This window comes from Dryobates pubescens, chromosome 23 (genome assembly GCF_014839835.1).
Source record: "Dryobates pubescens isolate bDryPub1 chromosome 23, bDryPub1.pri, whole genome shotgun sequence".
Lineage (NCBI taxonomy): Eukaryota > Metazoa > Chordata > Aves > Piciformes > Picidae > Dryobates > Dryobates pubescens.
The window spans coordinates 8,305,705-8,322,920 of record NC_071634.1 but is presented as its reverse complement, the minus strand read 5'-3'; the positions used below and the strand labels follow the sequence as shown (position 1 = coordinate 8,322,920).

Here is a 17,216-nt window from a genome sequence, read left to right as displayed (position 1 = left end):
GCACCTTGCAAGAAGAAGAGACATAGATGAAACTTTCCGGGGGGTGGAGCGGTGCACCTTGCAGGCAGAGGCACAGCTAAAGCTTGCGGGGGAAGGACGCACACAGACGAAGTGTATGTGGGGAGTCGCGGCTGCACACCCCAGGAGGAAGCTTTCGGGGGATGTACCCCGCAGGGGTTGGGGGGGGTCAGCACAGCTCTTCAGCCCCGGGCCGGCGGAGGAAACCGGGTTGAGGGGTGGTAGGGATGGTCTGGAGCATCCCCCCGCTCCGCCCCGTCCCCGCACCGGCCGTGCACGGCGCATGTCTCGGGCAGATGCCGGCCGGTTCCAACCGGGAGAGGCCGAAGCTTTTCGGGTGCTGTGAAGAAGAGCCCACGCTCCTCCCTGCGCATCCTTCCGCCTCTTCTCTCCGCCTCGCGTAGGGGCGCGGAGCCGGCCACGGAAAGAAAAGTTACCGGCCGGAGGGCTGATCGGTGGGGAGGGGGCTTTATTTGGGCTTGAGGAGTACCGCGACTGCACACACACACACCCTCGTACCCCTCCTACAGTGTTCCCTCGCTGGGTGGGCTGGGGTTGCTCCTCCACACCTCGCGGAGGGTGGTGGATGACTCCCTGCGGAGCAGCCCACGCCGCAGCCCGCCGGGATACGGGGACGGTGCGGGTCCAAGGATACCGGGACACCCCCAAGCCTCCCCAGCGTGGTCCGCAGGCTCCCGCAGCGACTGTTCCAGAAACCGTAGGGTGCTTTAGCTGTATATAAATAAATAACCGCAGGCGCACACACCGGCCACACACGGGTGTATGCGGTAGCGATGTGCGACCGCCCCGGGAGGAGCCCACCGCGCAGCCCCGCGTAGGGACGCGCCGTAGTAATTTGCAAGGGGCGGTGCAGGGATGGTGGAGGGGGTGGGTGGAAAGGAGGGAGCCGTCCCCCCTCCGATCACATGGCGACCCTGCGCAGCCAATGCGGGGGGCTCTAGGACCCCGGGGACCTGCGGGCCGTCCTCCCCCCGCACTATAAATGCTTCTCCAAAATGCAGCGAGGGTCCTTTCTCCCGTCCCGCCCGGCCGCGCTGCTCCGCGCCCCGCGTAGCCGCTGCCCGGCGGGTCTCCGTCCCTGCTCCGCGCCCCGTTCCTTCCCCTCCCCCTTTCCTTTTTTTTTTTTTTTAAATTAATTTTATTTTTTAAATTTCCTTTTTTTAATTTATTTTTGTATTTTTTTATTCTTTCCCCTCCCACCCCCTCATCCCGTTTTTCTCCTGCTCCCCTCCCCGCGGCCGGTTTGCATGCATTGTCTGTCTCCCAAGATGGTTTGTGAGACCAAGATTGTGGCAGAAGATCATGAATCAATCCCGGGCTCTAAAAAGGACACGATCATTGTTTCCTCCTCCCAAATGTGGCCCTCTTTGGCGGGTTCTCCTTCATCACCCCCTCCACCTCCCCTCACCCCCCCAAAAGAGGACCCTAGGCGCGACAATGTCTATATCCGCGAGTTCCACCCCTCGGAGCAGGAGGTTGTGCGCCGCATCTTTTACGAGGGGATCATGGAACGGATCCCCAACACGGCCTTCAGGGGGCTGCGGCAGCAGCCCCGCACCCAGCTGCTCTACGGGCTGCTGGCCGGTGAGTACCTGCTCTCTTTTTGGGGGGGCGGTGGGTGGCTTTTTTCTCCCCCCTCCCCCTCCCCTTGTCTCCTGGGTCTTCACAAAATGGTCGGAGAGGCGGGAGCAGCCGCGGCCCCGCAGCCCCGGGCTCGCCGCAGCATTGTGCGGTGCGGAGCGGCCGCGGAGCCGCAGCGCTGCGGCGGGAGCAGGCAGGCGTGGGGAGCCTGGAGCGCCGGCGCCGTGTGTGGTGGATGCGCGACCCTGCGCGGGTTTGAAGGGAGGGGAATGCTGTGTGTGTTTGGGGTACGCCGCGCAGGTTACGCGGGGGGGGGGGGGGGAAGGTGGAGCCGTCCTTCTGTTCCCGCAGGCCTGGGTGCGGGGGGAGTTGCGGGGAAGAGGAACTCGCCGCCCCCGCGCAGCACTGTGATTTGAGGGGGGGGGTTGCTGCGTTTCGGCGTTGCCTGGAGACGGCCGGGCCCGCCAGCGGAGAGTTCCTCCCTTTAAGCCTCCCCCCAAAGCCATGGGGAGGGAGGGTGACCCCTGATACAGGGTCGGGGGGCGTCACCTCTTAGAGCTTCGTGCCCCAAACAGCATCCGCAAGGTGCCCTCTTCCCAGTGCAAATAATAACGCACCCCCTCCCCCCGGTGCAAATAATTGCACACAAGTGAGGCCACGTTATTGATAACGTGCATGTCCCCTTCCCCTGCTATGCGCCCACCACCCCTTGGAGCAAGATCTGGGCTGGTTTCTCATGCCCTTGGTGGGTGCAAGCAGGTTGCCCCCAGTGCCCCAGCAAGAAGGGAGGACAGGGCCCTGTGTTGGAGGAGAGTCGTCCCCCCTCCCCAAGCAGACATGTGGCTTGATCTCGGAGGCTGGGACCGTGCTGGGGGAAGCTAACATCTCGGGGGGCATCTGTAGAAGTTCCCCCAGGTCTCCAGCAGCATCGTGGCAGGCAGGGTATTTCCCCCCCGCGCCGGGAGCAGGTGCTCCCCGTGATGGGAGCAGCAATGCCGCAGTGCCACACGCGTGGCTGCGGAGCGGCGTGCCTGCAGCATGGCTTTTCCACCCTGCCTGCCTTTTGGCTTCACCAAGGAAAGCAAAGCAGCCCCTTGAGGAAAGCACCTGGCCCCCAGTGGTTCCCCACCAGCCTCTTTCCTGAGGGAGTTTGGTGGGCTCTGCTGCAGCTTCTCCACTGGCTCCCTTCAAGCACCCCCATAAAGTTACCTCAGCGCGATCATCTCGAGAGGGTGAATTTTCTGTGTGCTGCAAATGTGTATTTTGTCTGTTCTGTTTTGTTGTGTTTTGCTTGGTTTTGTGGGGTGTTTTTGTTCTGCTGGTTTTGTTTGCTTTTATTTCATTTCTTTTTAATGAGTTTGTACTCCGAAATCAACACTAAATTCTCTTTTCTGACAGGTGTCGTTTATTTCTCTTCCTTATCTCCATAGTAATATGCTTTGTTGTGACCAAGTCCTTCCTGCTGACCTGCTGCTTGCCCATCTTTCTGATGGGCATGAGGTACTACTTCAGTAGAAAAGTTATCCTCCACTATCTCGATTGCGCCCTGCACACGGACATGTCTGATATTGAGCAATATTACATGAAACCACCAGGTGAGTGTCCACTCCCCGGAGGCAGCCTCCCCCCAGCCCTGCTGGGGGAACATGGCTGCTCCCTGCTCCTTGCTCCCGGAGCCTTTACCCTCCTGTCAGCAGCCCTGAGCAAGCTCCGGAGTCGCCACAATGCAGCTCTTTTAGCCGCTCCAGGCACAAACCTATCTCTGCTTTGCTTTTAATCTGGCTTTACTTGAGGGTTGTTTTTTGGTAGGGTTTGGTTATGCTTTTTGGCCTTTTTTCCCCTAAAATGTCTAGTCATCCAAGGCAGCTTCCATCCACCCCCTGAGTGCAGCACTCCTGGGTCCCATGGTCTGCCTGCTGACTGAGGTGCTGAGTGCCTGGGGACACAGGGGATGGATGATGGGGGTTATTCACTGCAGGCTAGGTCCACCCCAGCCCTGACTTCTTGAGCTTATGATTTCATTGCTCCTCGACTTGGCATTAGCTCTGAGAGCAGGAGGAGTGGGAGAGGAAAGCTCTTTTAGTCCAAAACACATCAAGGAACCTGTTTAATTGCACTGATTTTCCATGTTATTCAAGAGCAACATTATTTGATGCTAGTGCTTTGGAAGAGGCACAGATCAGGTATGCAGAGGGATGCTGCCTGACTTTGATGTGATGCCTTCCTCTATTTGTGACACACATGCATGTAATTAGAAACAGAGTATCTGATGATAACATTTCCTTGCGGTGCTCTTAATGATCCCTGATGTGATTGTTTTAAAGAGCCTTTAGAACTTCACAGCTGCTGTTTCCCTTTTTGTAGGCAGACAGTCCATGTTGAGGACCAAAGCAAGGGGGCTGTCTGGGCAGCCCTTTGGGGTCTGAGGTGTGCATTTGGTGGTTGCTTAGTAGTGGTGGTAAGCTGGGAGAGCAAGGCAATGCCCATATCCCACCATAGCTCCATCTTCTCAGGGGTGTTTATCTCTCTGCCCATGTTTTTGCTGTATCATTGCAGTCCTTCAGGTGTGACAAACCCCTTCCTGGGTGCTTTTAGAAGACTCATAGGAGGTGCCATAGCCACAAACTTTCTTTGACTTCTGATGCACAATGATTATTGCTAAGATGCTGCTGCTCCTCTAATAAGAACCCCCCAAACACTTCAGATGTGCTTGCTTTAGATTTTGTTTCCCATCACAGTGTGTCTCTCGTCCAGATCTTGTCCCACCTCACACAGAGGTTGTGCTGCACTTCCACAGTGTCCTTGGTCTGTAACAATTCAGTAATGTGTGACTTGCATTTAAAGAGCTCAATCTTTTTTAAGGGTGATGGCACAAAAATAAAAGGGCTGCTGGCAAAACTCTCTCTGAACCTCTGTGGTGGGGTTCAACTGCGTTGTTGTGCTGGAGAAAGAAGCAGGAGACTCCAGCAGGATGGTTGAGCTGCGTCACTCATGGTTGGGATTCGTGATGTGGACCAAAGTGCCTGTTTTGATCATGCTAACACAGGGAGACAACAAAGGGAAGGGGCTCAGAGGACTGCCCTGGGTTTGTTTAGGGTCAGCAATGTCATCTGCTTCAGCTGTGTGGCCACCATGGCTTTGAGGCAGTCACAGTGCTTTTATTTGGTACCTAAAAGGGCTGATTTCAGTGACAGAGCAAGTGTGGGGGCTTTGCTTTCTGACAGGATTTAATTGTGTCATTAGGCTTCTGCCATGCCATGAAAAAGCAGATTTATGGGAATGTTGGTGCTTGCTGGAGTTCCTCAATGATGATAGTGGTGTTAAGCAGATTGACTGGAATTGTAATTAGGTAAAGACCAAAGAGGCTTTGGAAGCTGGAGAGGAGAAGGGTGTCCATGGATGGGGACTGACACCCCCCCCCCCCCGGTGGTGCCTGTCCCTGTGCCATGAAGCTGTCTGGTGCTATTTGGTGGCACCGTGGACAGGACATGAATCCCGTGTTTGGCTCCTGTTTCCCCCCAAAATAAGAGCTGCTGGATCTCCTCCCTGTAGGATGACACCTGGGAAATAGTCACCTGGGAAAAGCCCAGAGCTCTGTGGGCTTCAGAGGCCATCTGTCTGAACTGCATTGTCTGCCTGAAGGTATGGAAAAAGGCACATCACCGTGTTGGGGCTGCCCAGCCCACCCAAAGGACAGAAAAATGGCAAGGAAACAACTTCCAGCCCCAAGCTTGTCTTTTGTTTGGCTGCTTTGCCGATGAGCACCCAGGCAGAAATGATTGCAGTGGGAGGGAGAAGGGCTCCTTGTCTTCTGCATTGCTCTGGCTGGGGGATTAGGTCCTCATTGAGGTGTTGGAGAAGAAATGGTCACAAGAAGGGTAATCAGATGTGAGAGCAACTGCCCAGAGAGGCTGGAGGTGGTTGGAGCTTGACTGGATGAGTTAACAAATCCCAACCTGATGGAACTGCAGGTTGGCCTGGCTTTGGCTGGGAGTATGACCAAGCAACTTTTTGCTCCTTCTTGGAGAATCCTTCTTTACCTGCTTCAATGTTTTGTTTTGGTTTTCCCCACCATGGGAAAACAGAGGAAGCGGAGTGTTCCTGTGGTGGGTTTATGGATTCTTTCTTCTTAGGGTGATGAATGCAAAGGTGGGACTGGAATGTGGTCTTGAGGACTCAGATGATGTTGGTTGTGGCTTTGCTAAGGTTTTGCTCTTGGCATGCCTGGTAGCCAGGCATAAAAACCTGTTGTTGGCAGCGGGCTCTGTGGTGTCTGGGGCCGCTGTAGCAGAGAGTCTACAGCAAATGGCCTCTGGTGAGGCAAGGGTCTACAATGAGGGAATATTTTAGCTATCAAAACAGGTCATTCCTGGGGGATTTCCCTAAGCAGCTGCAAAAATGGAACTGAAAGGACCCAGTTTGCAGTGGGATACCCCACGAGCACCCAGCTTAATGATTAGTGTGGGACAATTCCATCAGTTACATCATGTTGTTGTTTTGCTTCTGCAGTTTTCCTGAACCACTCACCTACATGCTGGTGGTTGTCTGAATTTCAGTGTGAACTGAAAAACACCTTCTGCAGAAGCTCAGTAGCCAGAATTTCCATCTTTGGTTTCTCTTGCCCACCTACATTTATGCCAAGAATCTGGCAGAACATTTGGGCCAGCACTTGACTTGGACTCATAGAATTGTTTTGGTTGGAAAAGACCTCCAAGATCATCAAGTCCAACCATCAACTTAAGACCACCATGGCCATTAAACCATGTCCTGAAGTGCCAGGTTTCTTGAGCACCTCCAGGGATGGTGCCTCCACCACCTCCCTGGGCAGCCTGTTCCAATCCCTGACCACGCTTGGCAGCGCAGAATTTTTTCCTAATCTCCAACCCAAACCTGCCCTGACACAACCTGAGGCCATTTCCCCTTGTCCTATTGCTAGTTACTAGAGAGAAGAGACCAACCCCCACCTGGCTCCAATCTCCTTTCAGGGAATTGTAGAAAGGAAGAAAGTTTTCTCCAGGCTAAGCAACCCCAGGTCCCTCAGCTGCTCCTCACCAGCCCTGTTCTCCAGACCCTTCACCAGCTTTGTTGCCCTCCTCTGGACCTGCTCCAGCACTCCATGTCTTGGAGTGAGGGGCCAAAACTGAAGCCAGTCCTTGAGGTGTGTCTTCAGCAATGCTGAGGGCAGGGGGGCGATCCCTTCCCTGGTCCTGCTGGTCACATTCTTCCTGATCCAGGCCAGGATGCTGGTGGCCTTCATGGTACTTCACCTGATCCTGGGGAGAAGCTCGTGCTTGGAGCTCACACGCAGTGGAGTGACTTGAAATTGCTGCTGATTGGAGGGGAAGTGTGTCAAGTCCTGTGCTGGGGGTCTTAAAGCAAAAGGGTGAATGGTTCCTACACCTTCCAGAGCTATTTGTAAACTTGTCTTTCTCGTTTCATAAATAGCACTTACTGCCTTTCCCCCCTCCCCTTCTTCACAGGGCATGGAAAAAAGGCGCTGGGGTGGTGGGTAAGAAAGGAGTTGGATAATTGAGCTTAATTGTCAACCAGAGTAACTCAGGCTCTAGTAAATGACAGAAAAAGCAGGAATTAATTTAAAATAGAACTCTGCCTCCTCCTCTACGCAAATAAGAGGAGCACAGCTGGGGCTTCTTTTATGGGCTGATGATTTTGACGACTAATCAGTTTTACAGTGTCTCTTCAAGCTTCTGTCCCTGCTGCTTGTGTTGTGTGTTTTGGGTTTGTTGATGGGTTGGTTTGTGGGTTGGTTTTTTTTGCAGTGGTTGGTGTGTTGAAGAGATGCTTGTTAAGGTTGTGAGATCTCTGCTGGAGAGCTGCTGGAAACCTGGACTCTGCCTCCGGTGCTAAAGCTCTGCTCTCCGGCGTCGAGCTGAGCCAGGGCTTGGGAGCTAACGCGTCGTGCTGTGGTGGCTTGAAGTGCTGTCTCCCGCTGCTGGCCCTCCTGGCAGGGTCTGCTGAGGGGTGTGCGTACGTGTGGCGGTGGGAGCCGGCCTGTGCCAGCGGTTTTGGGCGCCAGTGATGAGCTGGGTGGCTGCATTGCAGTGCTCGGTGCCGCAGGGCAGGACGGGCAGGCAGCGGAGGGGCGACCTGGAGCGCTGTGGCCGTGGGACCGGGTGGAGTCTTGAGGGCATCTGCCTTGCATAACGCAGCAGATGAAGCTGAAGTGGTTGCTGCAGGAGGTGTCTGGTCACATTAGCCACGCCAGGCTGAGAGCTGGGGCTTTTGGCAGTGGCTGCACATCTGTGGCTCTTGGCCAAACTGGTGCCTCTGGTTTCCTCATGCTGGGAGGGGATGTGTGCCTCTGCTCCCCTGCCTCCACCCATCCAGGGGTCAGCAGAGCCTCCCTGTGCTGCTGTCCTTTGTCCTCTGGTACGTGAGGGTGCAAAGGAAGAGCCTGCAGTGATATCCCAACCTCCGTGGGGGACAGGGCCCTAAGGAAGAGAGGTCACCGGAGGGTAGTTCATTAGGGTTCAGTTCCTGCAGCTCTCTGTGCCCACCTAAGGAGTGTGCCACCCAAGTGGGGATGTCCTGCTGCTCTTGGCTGAGGTTTTGGGATCATATCCTTCTGCCAGAAGGACCCCAGTTGAAGTGGGGCCAGAGCTGGGTTGTGAGGAGGTGAGATCCTGTTTGTTGTTTGTTTCTCTTGAGATAGTCCTCACCTTCAGTGAGATGTTTGGGAAACAAAGTATTTCAGTTGTGCTCTTGTGTCAGGCTATTCCCAGTGGCTTTGATGCCAGGGGGACAGAGCTGATACCAGAGGAGGTGAACCCAGATGTTTGCAAGGAGGAAAGCAGCAGGGTTTGAATGGTGTGGTTCCTGCTAACCCAGCTCAGCAGGTGCTGAGCCCCAGGGGGCTGTGGGGTGAGCAGCAGGGAGTTAGGGATGCAGGGAAAACTCAGGGGCCACCTCTGGAGGAGATCCTCACCCTGGGAGCTGTGGTTGCTCTGCCATGCCCAGACCCTTTGCAAGCCAGGGCAGGAGTTTCTCCCCATCAGAGCCCCCAGGGTGGAGGGGCAACCCTGGAGCCCAGTTCCTCCACATTCTGGGTAATGCTCAAGCTGCCAGATAAGCAGGAGCTCCACTGCCAGGTGATAACATTGTTTGTCGAGAGCAGGGCAGCCCTTGCTTTGCAAAGGGGGGGCTTAGTTACCTGACACAGGGCAAGGGCTCAGGGCTGCTGCTTCCCAGTGGAGGAACCTGGTTTTGGAGAGCCCTACCCTGTGAGGTGCCCCAGAGGCAGCTGGAATCTGAAGCATCCCTATCCTCAGCATTTCCTGCTGGCCTATGCAGTGTCCTCACCTCAGGTATCTGCCAGACCCCTGAACTGGGAGTCCTGCATGGAGATGTTGGGATGTACCTCTCTTCATGCACTGCACAGTGTGTGGAGGAGACCAGTGTGGGGCTTGGAGATGGAAACGTGAGGGAGAGGCTGTGTGCTTACCCTGCCTCCCTCTTTGCCCAGCTCTTCTCCTGGGAACTGAGCTCAGGTCTTATCCTCAGGCAATGGAGGGTCTGCCCAGTGAGCCTTTCACTGCTGGCATCTCTCTGCAATTCAATGAGGCTGCTCCAGGGGATGTGATCTCCATATCAGAGAGATCCTACCAGATTAGGATTAGAGACCTTCAGTGTATTTTGTAGTGGGAAGGATTACATCTGAAAGCTGAGACCCCTTGGGAAGGGGACAGCCAGGGATGCTGCTGCTTACCAATTCCCATTGTTGCTTTTGGGTTTATGCATCTTACCAGCACTGAACTGCCTGCTGTGGCATTTTTGTTGTCTCCAGGGTGGAGTTTGTTGGGAAGCAATAGGAAAAGCAACTCGTGTTTCCAAGTGTGAGGGATGTGCTTTGTCCAGCATTGGTAGTGGACTGAGATATTTTGGGTTTAACTGAATCATGGATAACATCTTTAAAGTCAGGGTGCCTCTCCCAAAACCCACCTTGCCCTGGAGGAGCCTTGGCTTTTGCATCTGAAGGCAGCTCCATCCTGCAGGCACTCAGCATGGGCACAGCGAGCAACAGAGCTCCTAACCTCCCCCTTGCCCTCCCAGAGCTGACCAAAGGCTTTTCCTGGTCCCAACAGCAAGGGCAAGCTGAAGACAACTTTGCTGGGTCCCAGTGGCAAGGCTCATCTGAAGGCAGCTCTGCTGGGCTGCAGCTCTGCTGAGCCCCAGCCCAACCCTGCAGCCCTGCTGATAAGCTCTGGGTAGCTCTGGAGGTGACAGCCTGGGTCTCTTGCAATGCCATGCCACAGGGGTCAGCTCTGCTCAACCCACCCGAGGGCCTGCAGGGTCTTTCTACCCTGCAAAATCTTGATCCTTCAAAGTCTTTTTTTCCCCACTTTTGGAAGGTCCAGGTAGTGCAGGGAAGAGCAGTGCTGCCAGCCAGGAGCTGGCACATGGCAAAACTGAAGTTTGATGGTTGGAGGAGGGTGGAGGGCTATGTCATCCCCCACAGATGGGATAAACACATTCATGGGCAAGCTGCTGCAGCCTTCCCCCCTCATATTTATTTATCACTGGAGTAGCAACATATGCCCAGACCCATTCCTCAACATGCATCTCCATAAGACAAAAATAGCTTTGCCTTCAGATCTACCAGCTTTGGCACACTCCCATGTCAAAATTAGAGGGAAATAGATTTTATAGTAAATTGTGCAGAGCAGCAGAACTTCCCCTCCCCCACACCCCCTTTTTGTTTTCCCCCTCCTGTGCACTCAGAATTTCTCCCTGTGGGTAAAATTCTGCCATGACCATCAGTTGATCCAGCAGTCTCTGAGTTGCAGCCATGACTGGGTGGATGTCATGGGGTGGGAACTAGATGATCTTAAAGGTTCCTTCCAACCTAAACTGTTCTGTGATGGTTCTAGAAGTGTGTTCTGCCTGCAGGTATGAAAACCCCTGGTACATGCAAGTGCTGTTCATTAATCTTCAGTACAAGAAGTAATAAGTTGTGTAAATTGAACATCATTAGGTTTTTTAGGCACAGTTAACTCCTCATGAGTGTCAAATGCAAGCATGGGGATCTGGAGAAGCAGGTCTGGTGAGGAGCAGCTGAGGGAGCTGGAGGTTAGCCTAGAGGAAAGGAGGCTGAGGGGAGACCTCGTTGCTCTCCGCAGCTCCCTGAAAGGAGGCTGGGGTGAGGTGGGGGTTGGTCTCCTTAAGAACAAGTGATAGAAAAAGAGGAAATGGCCTGAAATTGTGCCAGGGAGCTTTAGGTTGGATGTTAGTTAAAATTTCTTTCCTGAGTGGTCAGGCATTGGAACAGGCTGCCCAGGGAGATGGAGTCACCATCCCTGGATGGTGCTCAAGAAGTGCGTGGCCATGGCTCTTCGGGGCATGGTTTAATGGTCATGGTGGTGTTAGTTGATGGTTGGATTTGATGACTTTGGAGGCCTTTCCTAACCTTAATGATGATGAACATGAAGGGTGCAGAAACATCAGGTGTTCAGGGGCTTTTTTCTGGCTTTGTGGGTTGTTTGTGTGTGTGTGTTGGTTACCAGGATGCTGCAGAGCACACATTTATATTTTGGTGTGCTGGGGATCTGTTGCAAATAATCACATTTGATGCTGCTGCTCCCTTCCAGTCCCAAGCAAAAAGAGAGACCTGGAGTGTTCTGCTGGTTTCTCCTTCTCTGAGGGGCTGAGGGATGCACTGGTCTTTGTTATTGCTTCCTGCACCAGTGAAACAGGGAGCTTCAAAGGGTATTTTAAGATAGTTTCTTTTCCCCCCTTTTATTTTTGTTCCCCCCTTGTAGGAAGCTGAGGAATCATTTCTTTTTCCTGACAGGTAGCTAATGAGAGCAGTCTGCCAGAGAATCCAGAGATTAGAGGCGTGTTTTAGGTTCTATTTGCTTGTAAGGATCTATTCCTTGTAAACACATACTGAAGTTTGGGGGTTGCCTTTTCATTTGGGGGTTGTGGGGTTGGTTGGTTTGCTGCTGTCGTTTTCCGAGGGCCAAGTGGAATCACCAAGAAACTTCAGGCATTCTGTGAAGGTTGCATCCCAAATGAGTTTGTAGAGGTCTGGTTAGAGTTAGGTGCAAGCCATGGTCATCTGCCACAGATGGCTTTGAGCGGTTATTTGCAGTCATCTCTCGACCCATGGGCCCCCAGCAATCAATTAACTGATTATAGATGGGTGTCATTTGCTGTCCTCTACAACTGCTTATGTCTTTCAAGAGTTGCAAATTTTATCTCTGCCAGGAGAATTCTCAAACTCAGACCTGAGACTTGGCTTGGCTTGGGGCCAAGCTGGGATTCTGCTTTCAAATGGGATTCTGAGAGTGTGAAAGGAGGCTACTCAAAATAGGTAACAGCAAACAAGAATTCCAGAGGGTTGGGGTTTTTTTAAAGTGGCTGCATGAGCGATTTATTGCTCTTCAAAATGGGATGTGCAGCTAATAGAGAAACAAACCCCATTAGCAGCAGGTTATTGGGTGCTGCTGGAAATGATGGCTTGTGAGCAGTAGCTGTCACTTTCAAATTCATCTGCTGCTTCTAGGATTCATCCAGGTGCCAACACTGAAAACCAGAGGCTTTATAAAACAATTATCTCTGCAGTCCAGGAGCTGTAAGATAAAAGGGAGGATAGTTTTGATCACCTTGATTCTGCCACTCTATTCTGCTCTGGTGAGACCTCACCTGCAGTATTGCAGCTGGCTCTGGAGCCCTCAGCACAGGAAGGACGTGGAGGTGATGGAGCTGGTCCAGGGGAGGGCCATGAAGATTACTGGGGGGCTGGAGCACCTCTGCTATAAGGACAGGCTGAGGGAGCTGGGATTGTTCAGCCTGGAGAAGAGAAGTCTCCAGGGAGACCTAATGGCAGCCTTCCAGTACCTGAAGGGGGCTACAAGAAAGCTGCAGAGGACTGCTCCCAAAGACCTGCAGTGACAGGACAAGGGGCAATGGTTTGAAATGAGAGAAGAGCAGATTTAGATTGGATGTTAGGAACAAGTTCTGCACCATGAGGGTGGTGGAACACTGCAACAGGGAGGTAGTTGAGGCCCCATCCCTGGAGATATTCAAGGTCAGGCTTGACAAGGCTCTGAGCAACCTCTGAGTGGAGGATGTCCCTGCTGACTGCAGGGGGGTTGGACTGAATGACCTTTGGAGGTCCCTACTTTTAGAAAGTACTGATTGTGGTAGAGCTGTGACAGGGTTAATGTTTGTTGCCTTCCAGGCAGGTCCCTGTGTTCTTGGTTGTGACACTATGAAACCTACACTGAGCCAGTGCTGGGATTGCCTGGATCCCAGACCCTGGTTACAATATCTATTGAGGCAGCAGTTGAGGAGGTGCTGTTGACAGAGACCATCTCTGAGGTCTTGGCAGCCAGGACATCCCCTGTGATGCCAGGGAGGACCGAGCCATGTGCAGGTGCCTGGGCCAGCAGCGCTGGGGATGAGCTGTGCCAGGATTAGTGCCAGCCTGACTTTCCTCTGCCTTCTCTTTCCCGGCTGGAGATCTTTGGGGAATTCAGGTCAGATGTGGAAATTGTTTTGAATTGACAAAAAGCTGCATTTTTAAGAGAGCTGCTTGCCTGCCTTTGCCCTGGCTTGCCAGTAATGGCTGTACAAGCTGCTCCCACTCCCTCTTGCCAGTGTGCTTGAATCCTGACTTGGAAACTGGCCTCAGAGACCCAAGTTTGTTTGCTTTGTACAGTTGCAGCTCTTGGTCTCTGCTAATTGAAATGGGGGGGTGTGGGGTGTGTGATGGACCAGCTGTCCAGCCATGAATGGCTCCTCAGTGCACCTCACACACAACACCCATTTCAGCAGCTCCCACAGAAGGACATCCTACTATTGGCAACCAATACTGGGGCTTTGAATTACTTTTTTCCCTCCATTCTTTTGCCCTCTTCCTTCCCCTGCCACAGCACTTCTGTGCTTTCTGCACTTGTGTCACACTGCAACATTTGCCTTTTCTGGGTTTTTATCCTTTGAGTTCTGCTTGGCTCTCTTGTCCACAGAATCAGAGAACTGTTTTGCTTGGAAAAGACCTTGAAGATCAAAGACCTTTAAGATCTTTCTCTAGCTCTACCAAGTCTGGTGCTAAACCTTCCCTGTGTTGAATTTTCTGGTGGCTTTGGCCTGGTTCTTCACTCAGCACTTCTGCTGTCTCCCAAGAGTGATCATTCCCCCACACAGCCTCCCTCTTTGTCTCTCTCTGATCTTCCTTTCCCTTCCATTATGTCCCTTGGGTTATTTTCACCCTCTAAGCCCTTAGTTTGACGTTCAGCTGTTTGTTGCACGGTGAGCACAAGTTTTCTTTGGGTAACTTGGTTTGGTTTGGGGTTGTTTTTATGTGCTTTTTTTCCCCTCAGCAGAATACTGAGAATAACAAAGATGAGCAAATAAATCCAAGTCAGCAGCATGAGGAGGTTGTGTCTGCTAAGCTGAAGGCAGAGCGTGTCAGCCATGGTGGGGAGAGAACACTCTGCCTAAAGGCAAATGAACTGCCAACAACAGGATTTCTTACACCTTCCTGAGAGCATCTGGCGTGCCTCTCTCCCAGGTGTATCTGGGCATGGCCTATTGATCTTTTCTGTTATTTTTATCCCTATAAGCCTCCTTCTTCCCTTTTTAATAGAATATATAAAATTGTTATTGCAGTCAGAGTGCAGGGGAGAAAAAGGGGGTGGGGGGTGGGGTGGGGAGGGAAGCCAGAACAATAATCAACAAAACGCCACCCCCAACAAATCAACATTCCCTTTGCTGAGATCAGGGCTTTTTGTTCTTTTTTTGGAGGTGCCAAATCTGTTCATCCTCTCTGGAACTAGCTAACAGCATCAGAAACACTGTGTAACACTTCTAGTGGGAAGCCAGGGAAGACCTAAATCTGTAGTCTTTCAATTGAGAATGCTGTTAAATAGTAGAGCTGCAGAGAGCAGCGTTTGAGAACAGCCTGGCTGGGAGCTCCTGCCATTTAGACTATTTAGGGTAGAATTAACCAGGTTGGCAAAGACCTTCGAGATCATCCATTTGTAAGCAGTTCCAGATGATGATGGTGAGTTGAAGGGCAGGGCAGGAACCCAGCTGCTGTCCACAGAGCATCTTGGTGAAGTCCTCCTTGACAGAATCCCATCTCTAGTTGTGGGGGGAGAGAAAAGGAGCTTGAGGGGAGGACATTGTAGGAAAGTGGAGCTAATGAGAGATGTTTTTAAGGTCCCAGCTGTTCAAGAGGGGCCTTTGTAAGGCACCTCTTCAAGCTTTTGCTGCCTGTAAAGTCAATTAGATTCACTTAATGGCTATGAAAATACACATCTGGTGTGCTTTTTGGAACCTGCAAACGCTGAGAGGATAACATCAAGCTGTGCCTCTTGGGCAGTGATTTATTTGTTTATTTGTTTTTCCTTTGGGAGTAAGCCATCAGCAGGCTTTACAGGGCTCTGTTCTGAGCCATCAGGAGTCTGAACAGCATCAAAGCATCTGCAAGGATTCCTTGAGACGTGGGGACATTTATTTATTTATTTATTTATTCATTTTCATGGAGAGTTCAAGCAGCTAAAGAGGATTTCAGTAAAATGCTTAGAAAAACTCTAACCCTCCAAACAACCAAGCCCCCCACCAAATCAAAGCTACCCCAAGCCCCCACCAAATCAAAGCCACCCCAAGCCCCCACCAAATCAAAACCACCCCCAAGCCCCCTGCCAAACCAAGGCCACCCCAAGCCCCCACCAAATCAAGGCCACCCCAAGCCCCCCAAACCAAAGCAACCCCAAACCAAAAAGCCCCAATAAACAAACAAAAAAAGCCCCAACCTGCCCCCCAAAGCCAAAGAAGAGAATGGGACTGAGCTCTTCTCAGTGGTGCCTAGTGACAGGACATGGGGCTCTGGGCACAAACTAGAACCCAGGAGGTTCCACCCAAACACGAGGAGAAAATTCTTTGCTGTGAGGGTGCTGGAGCCCTGGAGCAGGCTGCCCAGAGAGGTTGTGGAGTCTCCTTCTCTGGAGAGATTCCAAAGCCACCTGGACATTGTGATCCTGGGCAAGCTGCTGTGGGTGTCCTGTTTTAGCTGGAGGGTTGGTCTGGATGATCTCCAGAGGTCCCTTCCAGCCCTCACCACTCAGTGATCCTCATTCTGTCCTGTCTCAGCATGGGGTGTGGGGGTGTTCAGTGTTGCCTTTGTGGTTGGCAGACCCCAGCAGCTCCTCACAATACAGCTTTTCTGCTCAGGCTGGTGTGGATTTGCTCCTCTCCTGGCTCTGATTGCTGTAGGTGCTGTTCATATTTATAAGCTGATCCCCTTTCTGCAGACACTTGGTGAAGGAGCCTGCCACAGGCTGATGGTGTCTGCTGTGAAGGTATCTGGTGTGCCACAGGTGATGGTACATGCCCTGAAGGTATCTGCTTTCACCAGCTCTGAGCTGGCTGCCCTTCATTTCCCAAGTGCCTCCTCCGTGGAGCGAGACCTGGCCCCAAATAAATCATCTTGGATTTAGCAAATCTCTTTCAAATCCCCAGCTCTCCTCTTGAGGCTGGGGCTCAAAGAACCCTGCTCACCTGGGTGGGGGGTGTAAGGTGGTGGTGGATGGTCATCACAGGAGAGCTGGGAATCCCTGCATTAGGCTTCTGCAGGGACTTTCTGCCAGGGTAGTCTGAACTGGCAAAGTAATTTTAGAGGTACAGAGGTTTACAGATGTCATTTTCCTTTTAGTGCATCATCCACAAGAGGTCCATTGTCTGTGCCCAGCCCCACAGATGTTCATGGTTTGAGTTTTCTTTGGCTGCCCCATTTATTAATGGGCTATTTGCTGACTGCTGTGGTAGAGTTCAGTGGAATTCCACTAATTGAAGAGGCAGATAATGGTTGGACTCACTGTGAAAGGTCATGTCCAAAGGCCTGAAGCTGTTCTATGATTCTACACCCAAGGTGCATCTCTACAAACCAAAGGGTTGCTCCTGTAGCTCCCCCTGGCCTTGGATGTCAGAAGTACCCAGCAGACCCCCTCCCCAAGGGAAAGGTCTTGTTTCTTGCTGTGCTGCAGGTACAAACTGCTTGGTTGGTTCCATCACCTCCCATGCCAGGATGAACATCTCCATAGAGATGCTGTTCCACCTCCATGGCAGCAGGGCAGAGCAGTAGTAGGGTTGCCTGGCTGACCCAAGCCTGATTATCCTTAATCAGCTTTATCATCAACCAGCACCAGAACAAGAGGACACAGTCTCAAGGTGTGTCAGGGGAGGTTTAGGCTGGATGTTAGGAAGAATTTCTTCATAGAGAGAGCAATTGCCCATTGGAGTGTGCTGCCCAGGGATGTGGTGGAGTCACTATCATTGGAGGTGTTTAGGAGGAGACTTGATGGGGTGCTTGGTGTCATGGGTTAGTTGATTACATGGTGTTGGGTGATGGGTTGTACACGATGATCTTGAAGGTCTCTTCCAACCTGGTCTGGTCTATGCTATTCTATGCTATTCTATGCTATTCTATGCTATTCTATGCTATTCTATGCTATTCTATGCTATTCTATGCTATCATTTCAGTTCCCCTGTTACTTAGTCATCTACTCCTTACCCAGAGGTTAGGGGAACAGGTTTGACCCATGGGTTGAAGGGCTTTTACTGAGAGGTCAAGC

At 52.2% G+C, this 17,216-nt stretch overlaps 1 protein-coding gene across 1 annotated transcript in view; it reads left to right on the top strand.

Moving 5' to 3' along the window:
- Nucleotides 1–1,225: 1,225 nt before the first annotated feature.
- NAT8L (N-acetyltransferase 8 like) overlaps nucleotides 1,226–17,216 on the top strand; it is a 28,722-nt gene continuing 12,731 nt past the window's right edge. The window contains exons 1-2 of the mRNA XM_009904220.2: nucleotides 1,226–1,623; nucleotides 3,051–3,215. Coding sequence (XP_009902522.1) covers nucleotides 1,287–1,623; nucleotides 3,051–3,215 — 502 coding nt within the window. The 5' untranslated portion in view covers nucleotides 1,226–1,286. The remainder of the gene's footprint in view (nucleotides 1,624–3,050; nucleotides 3,216–17,216) is intronic.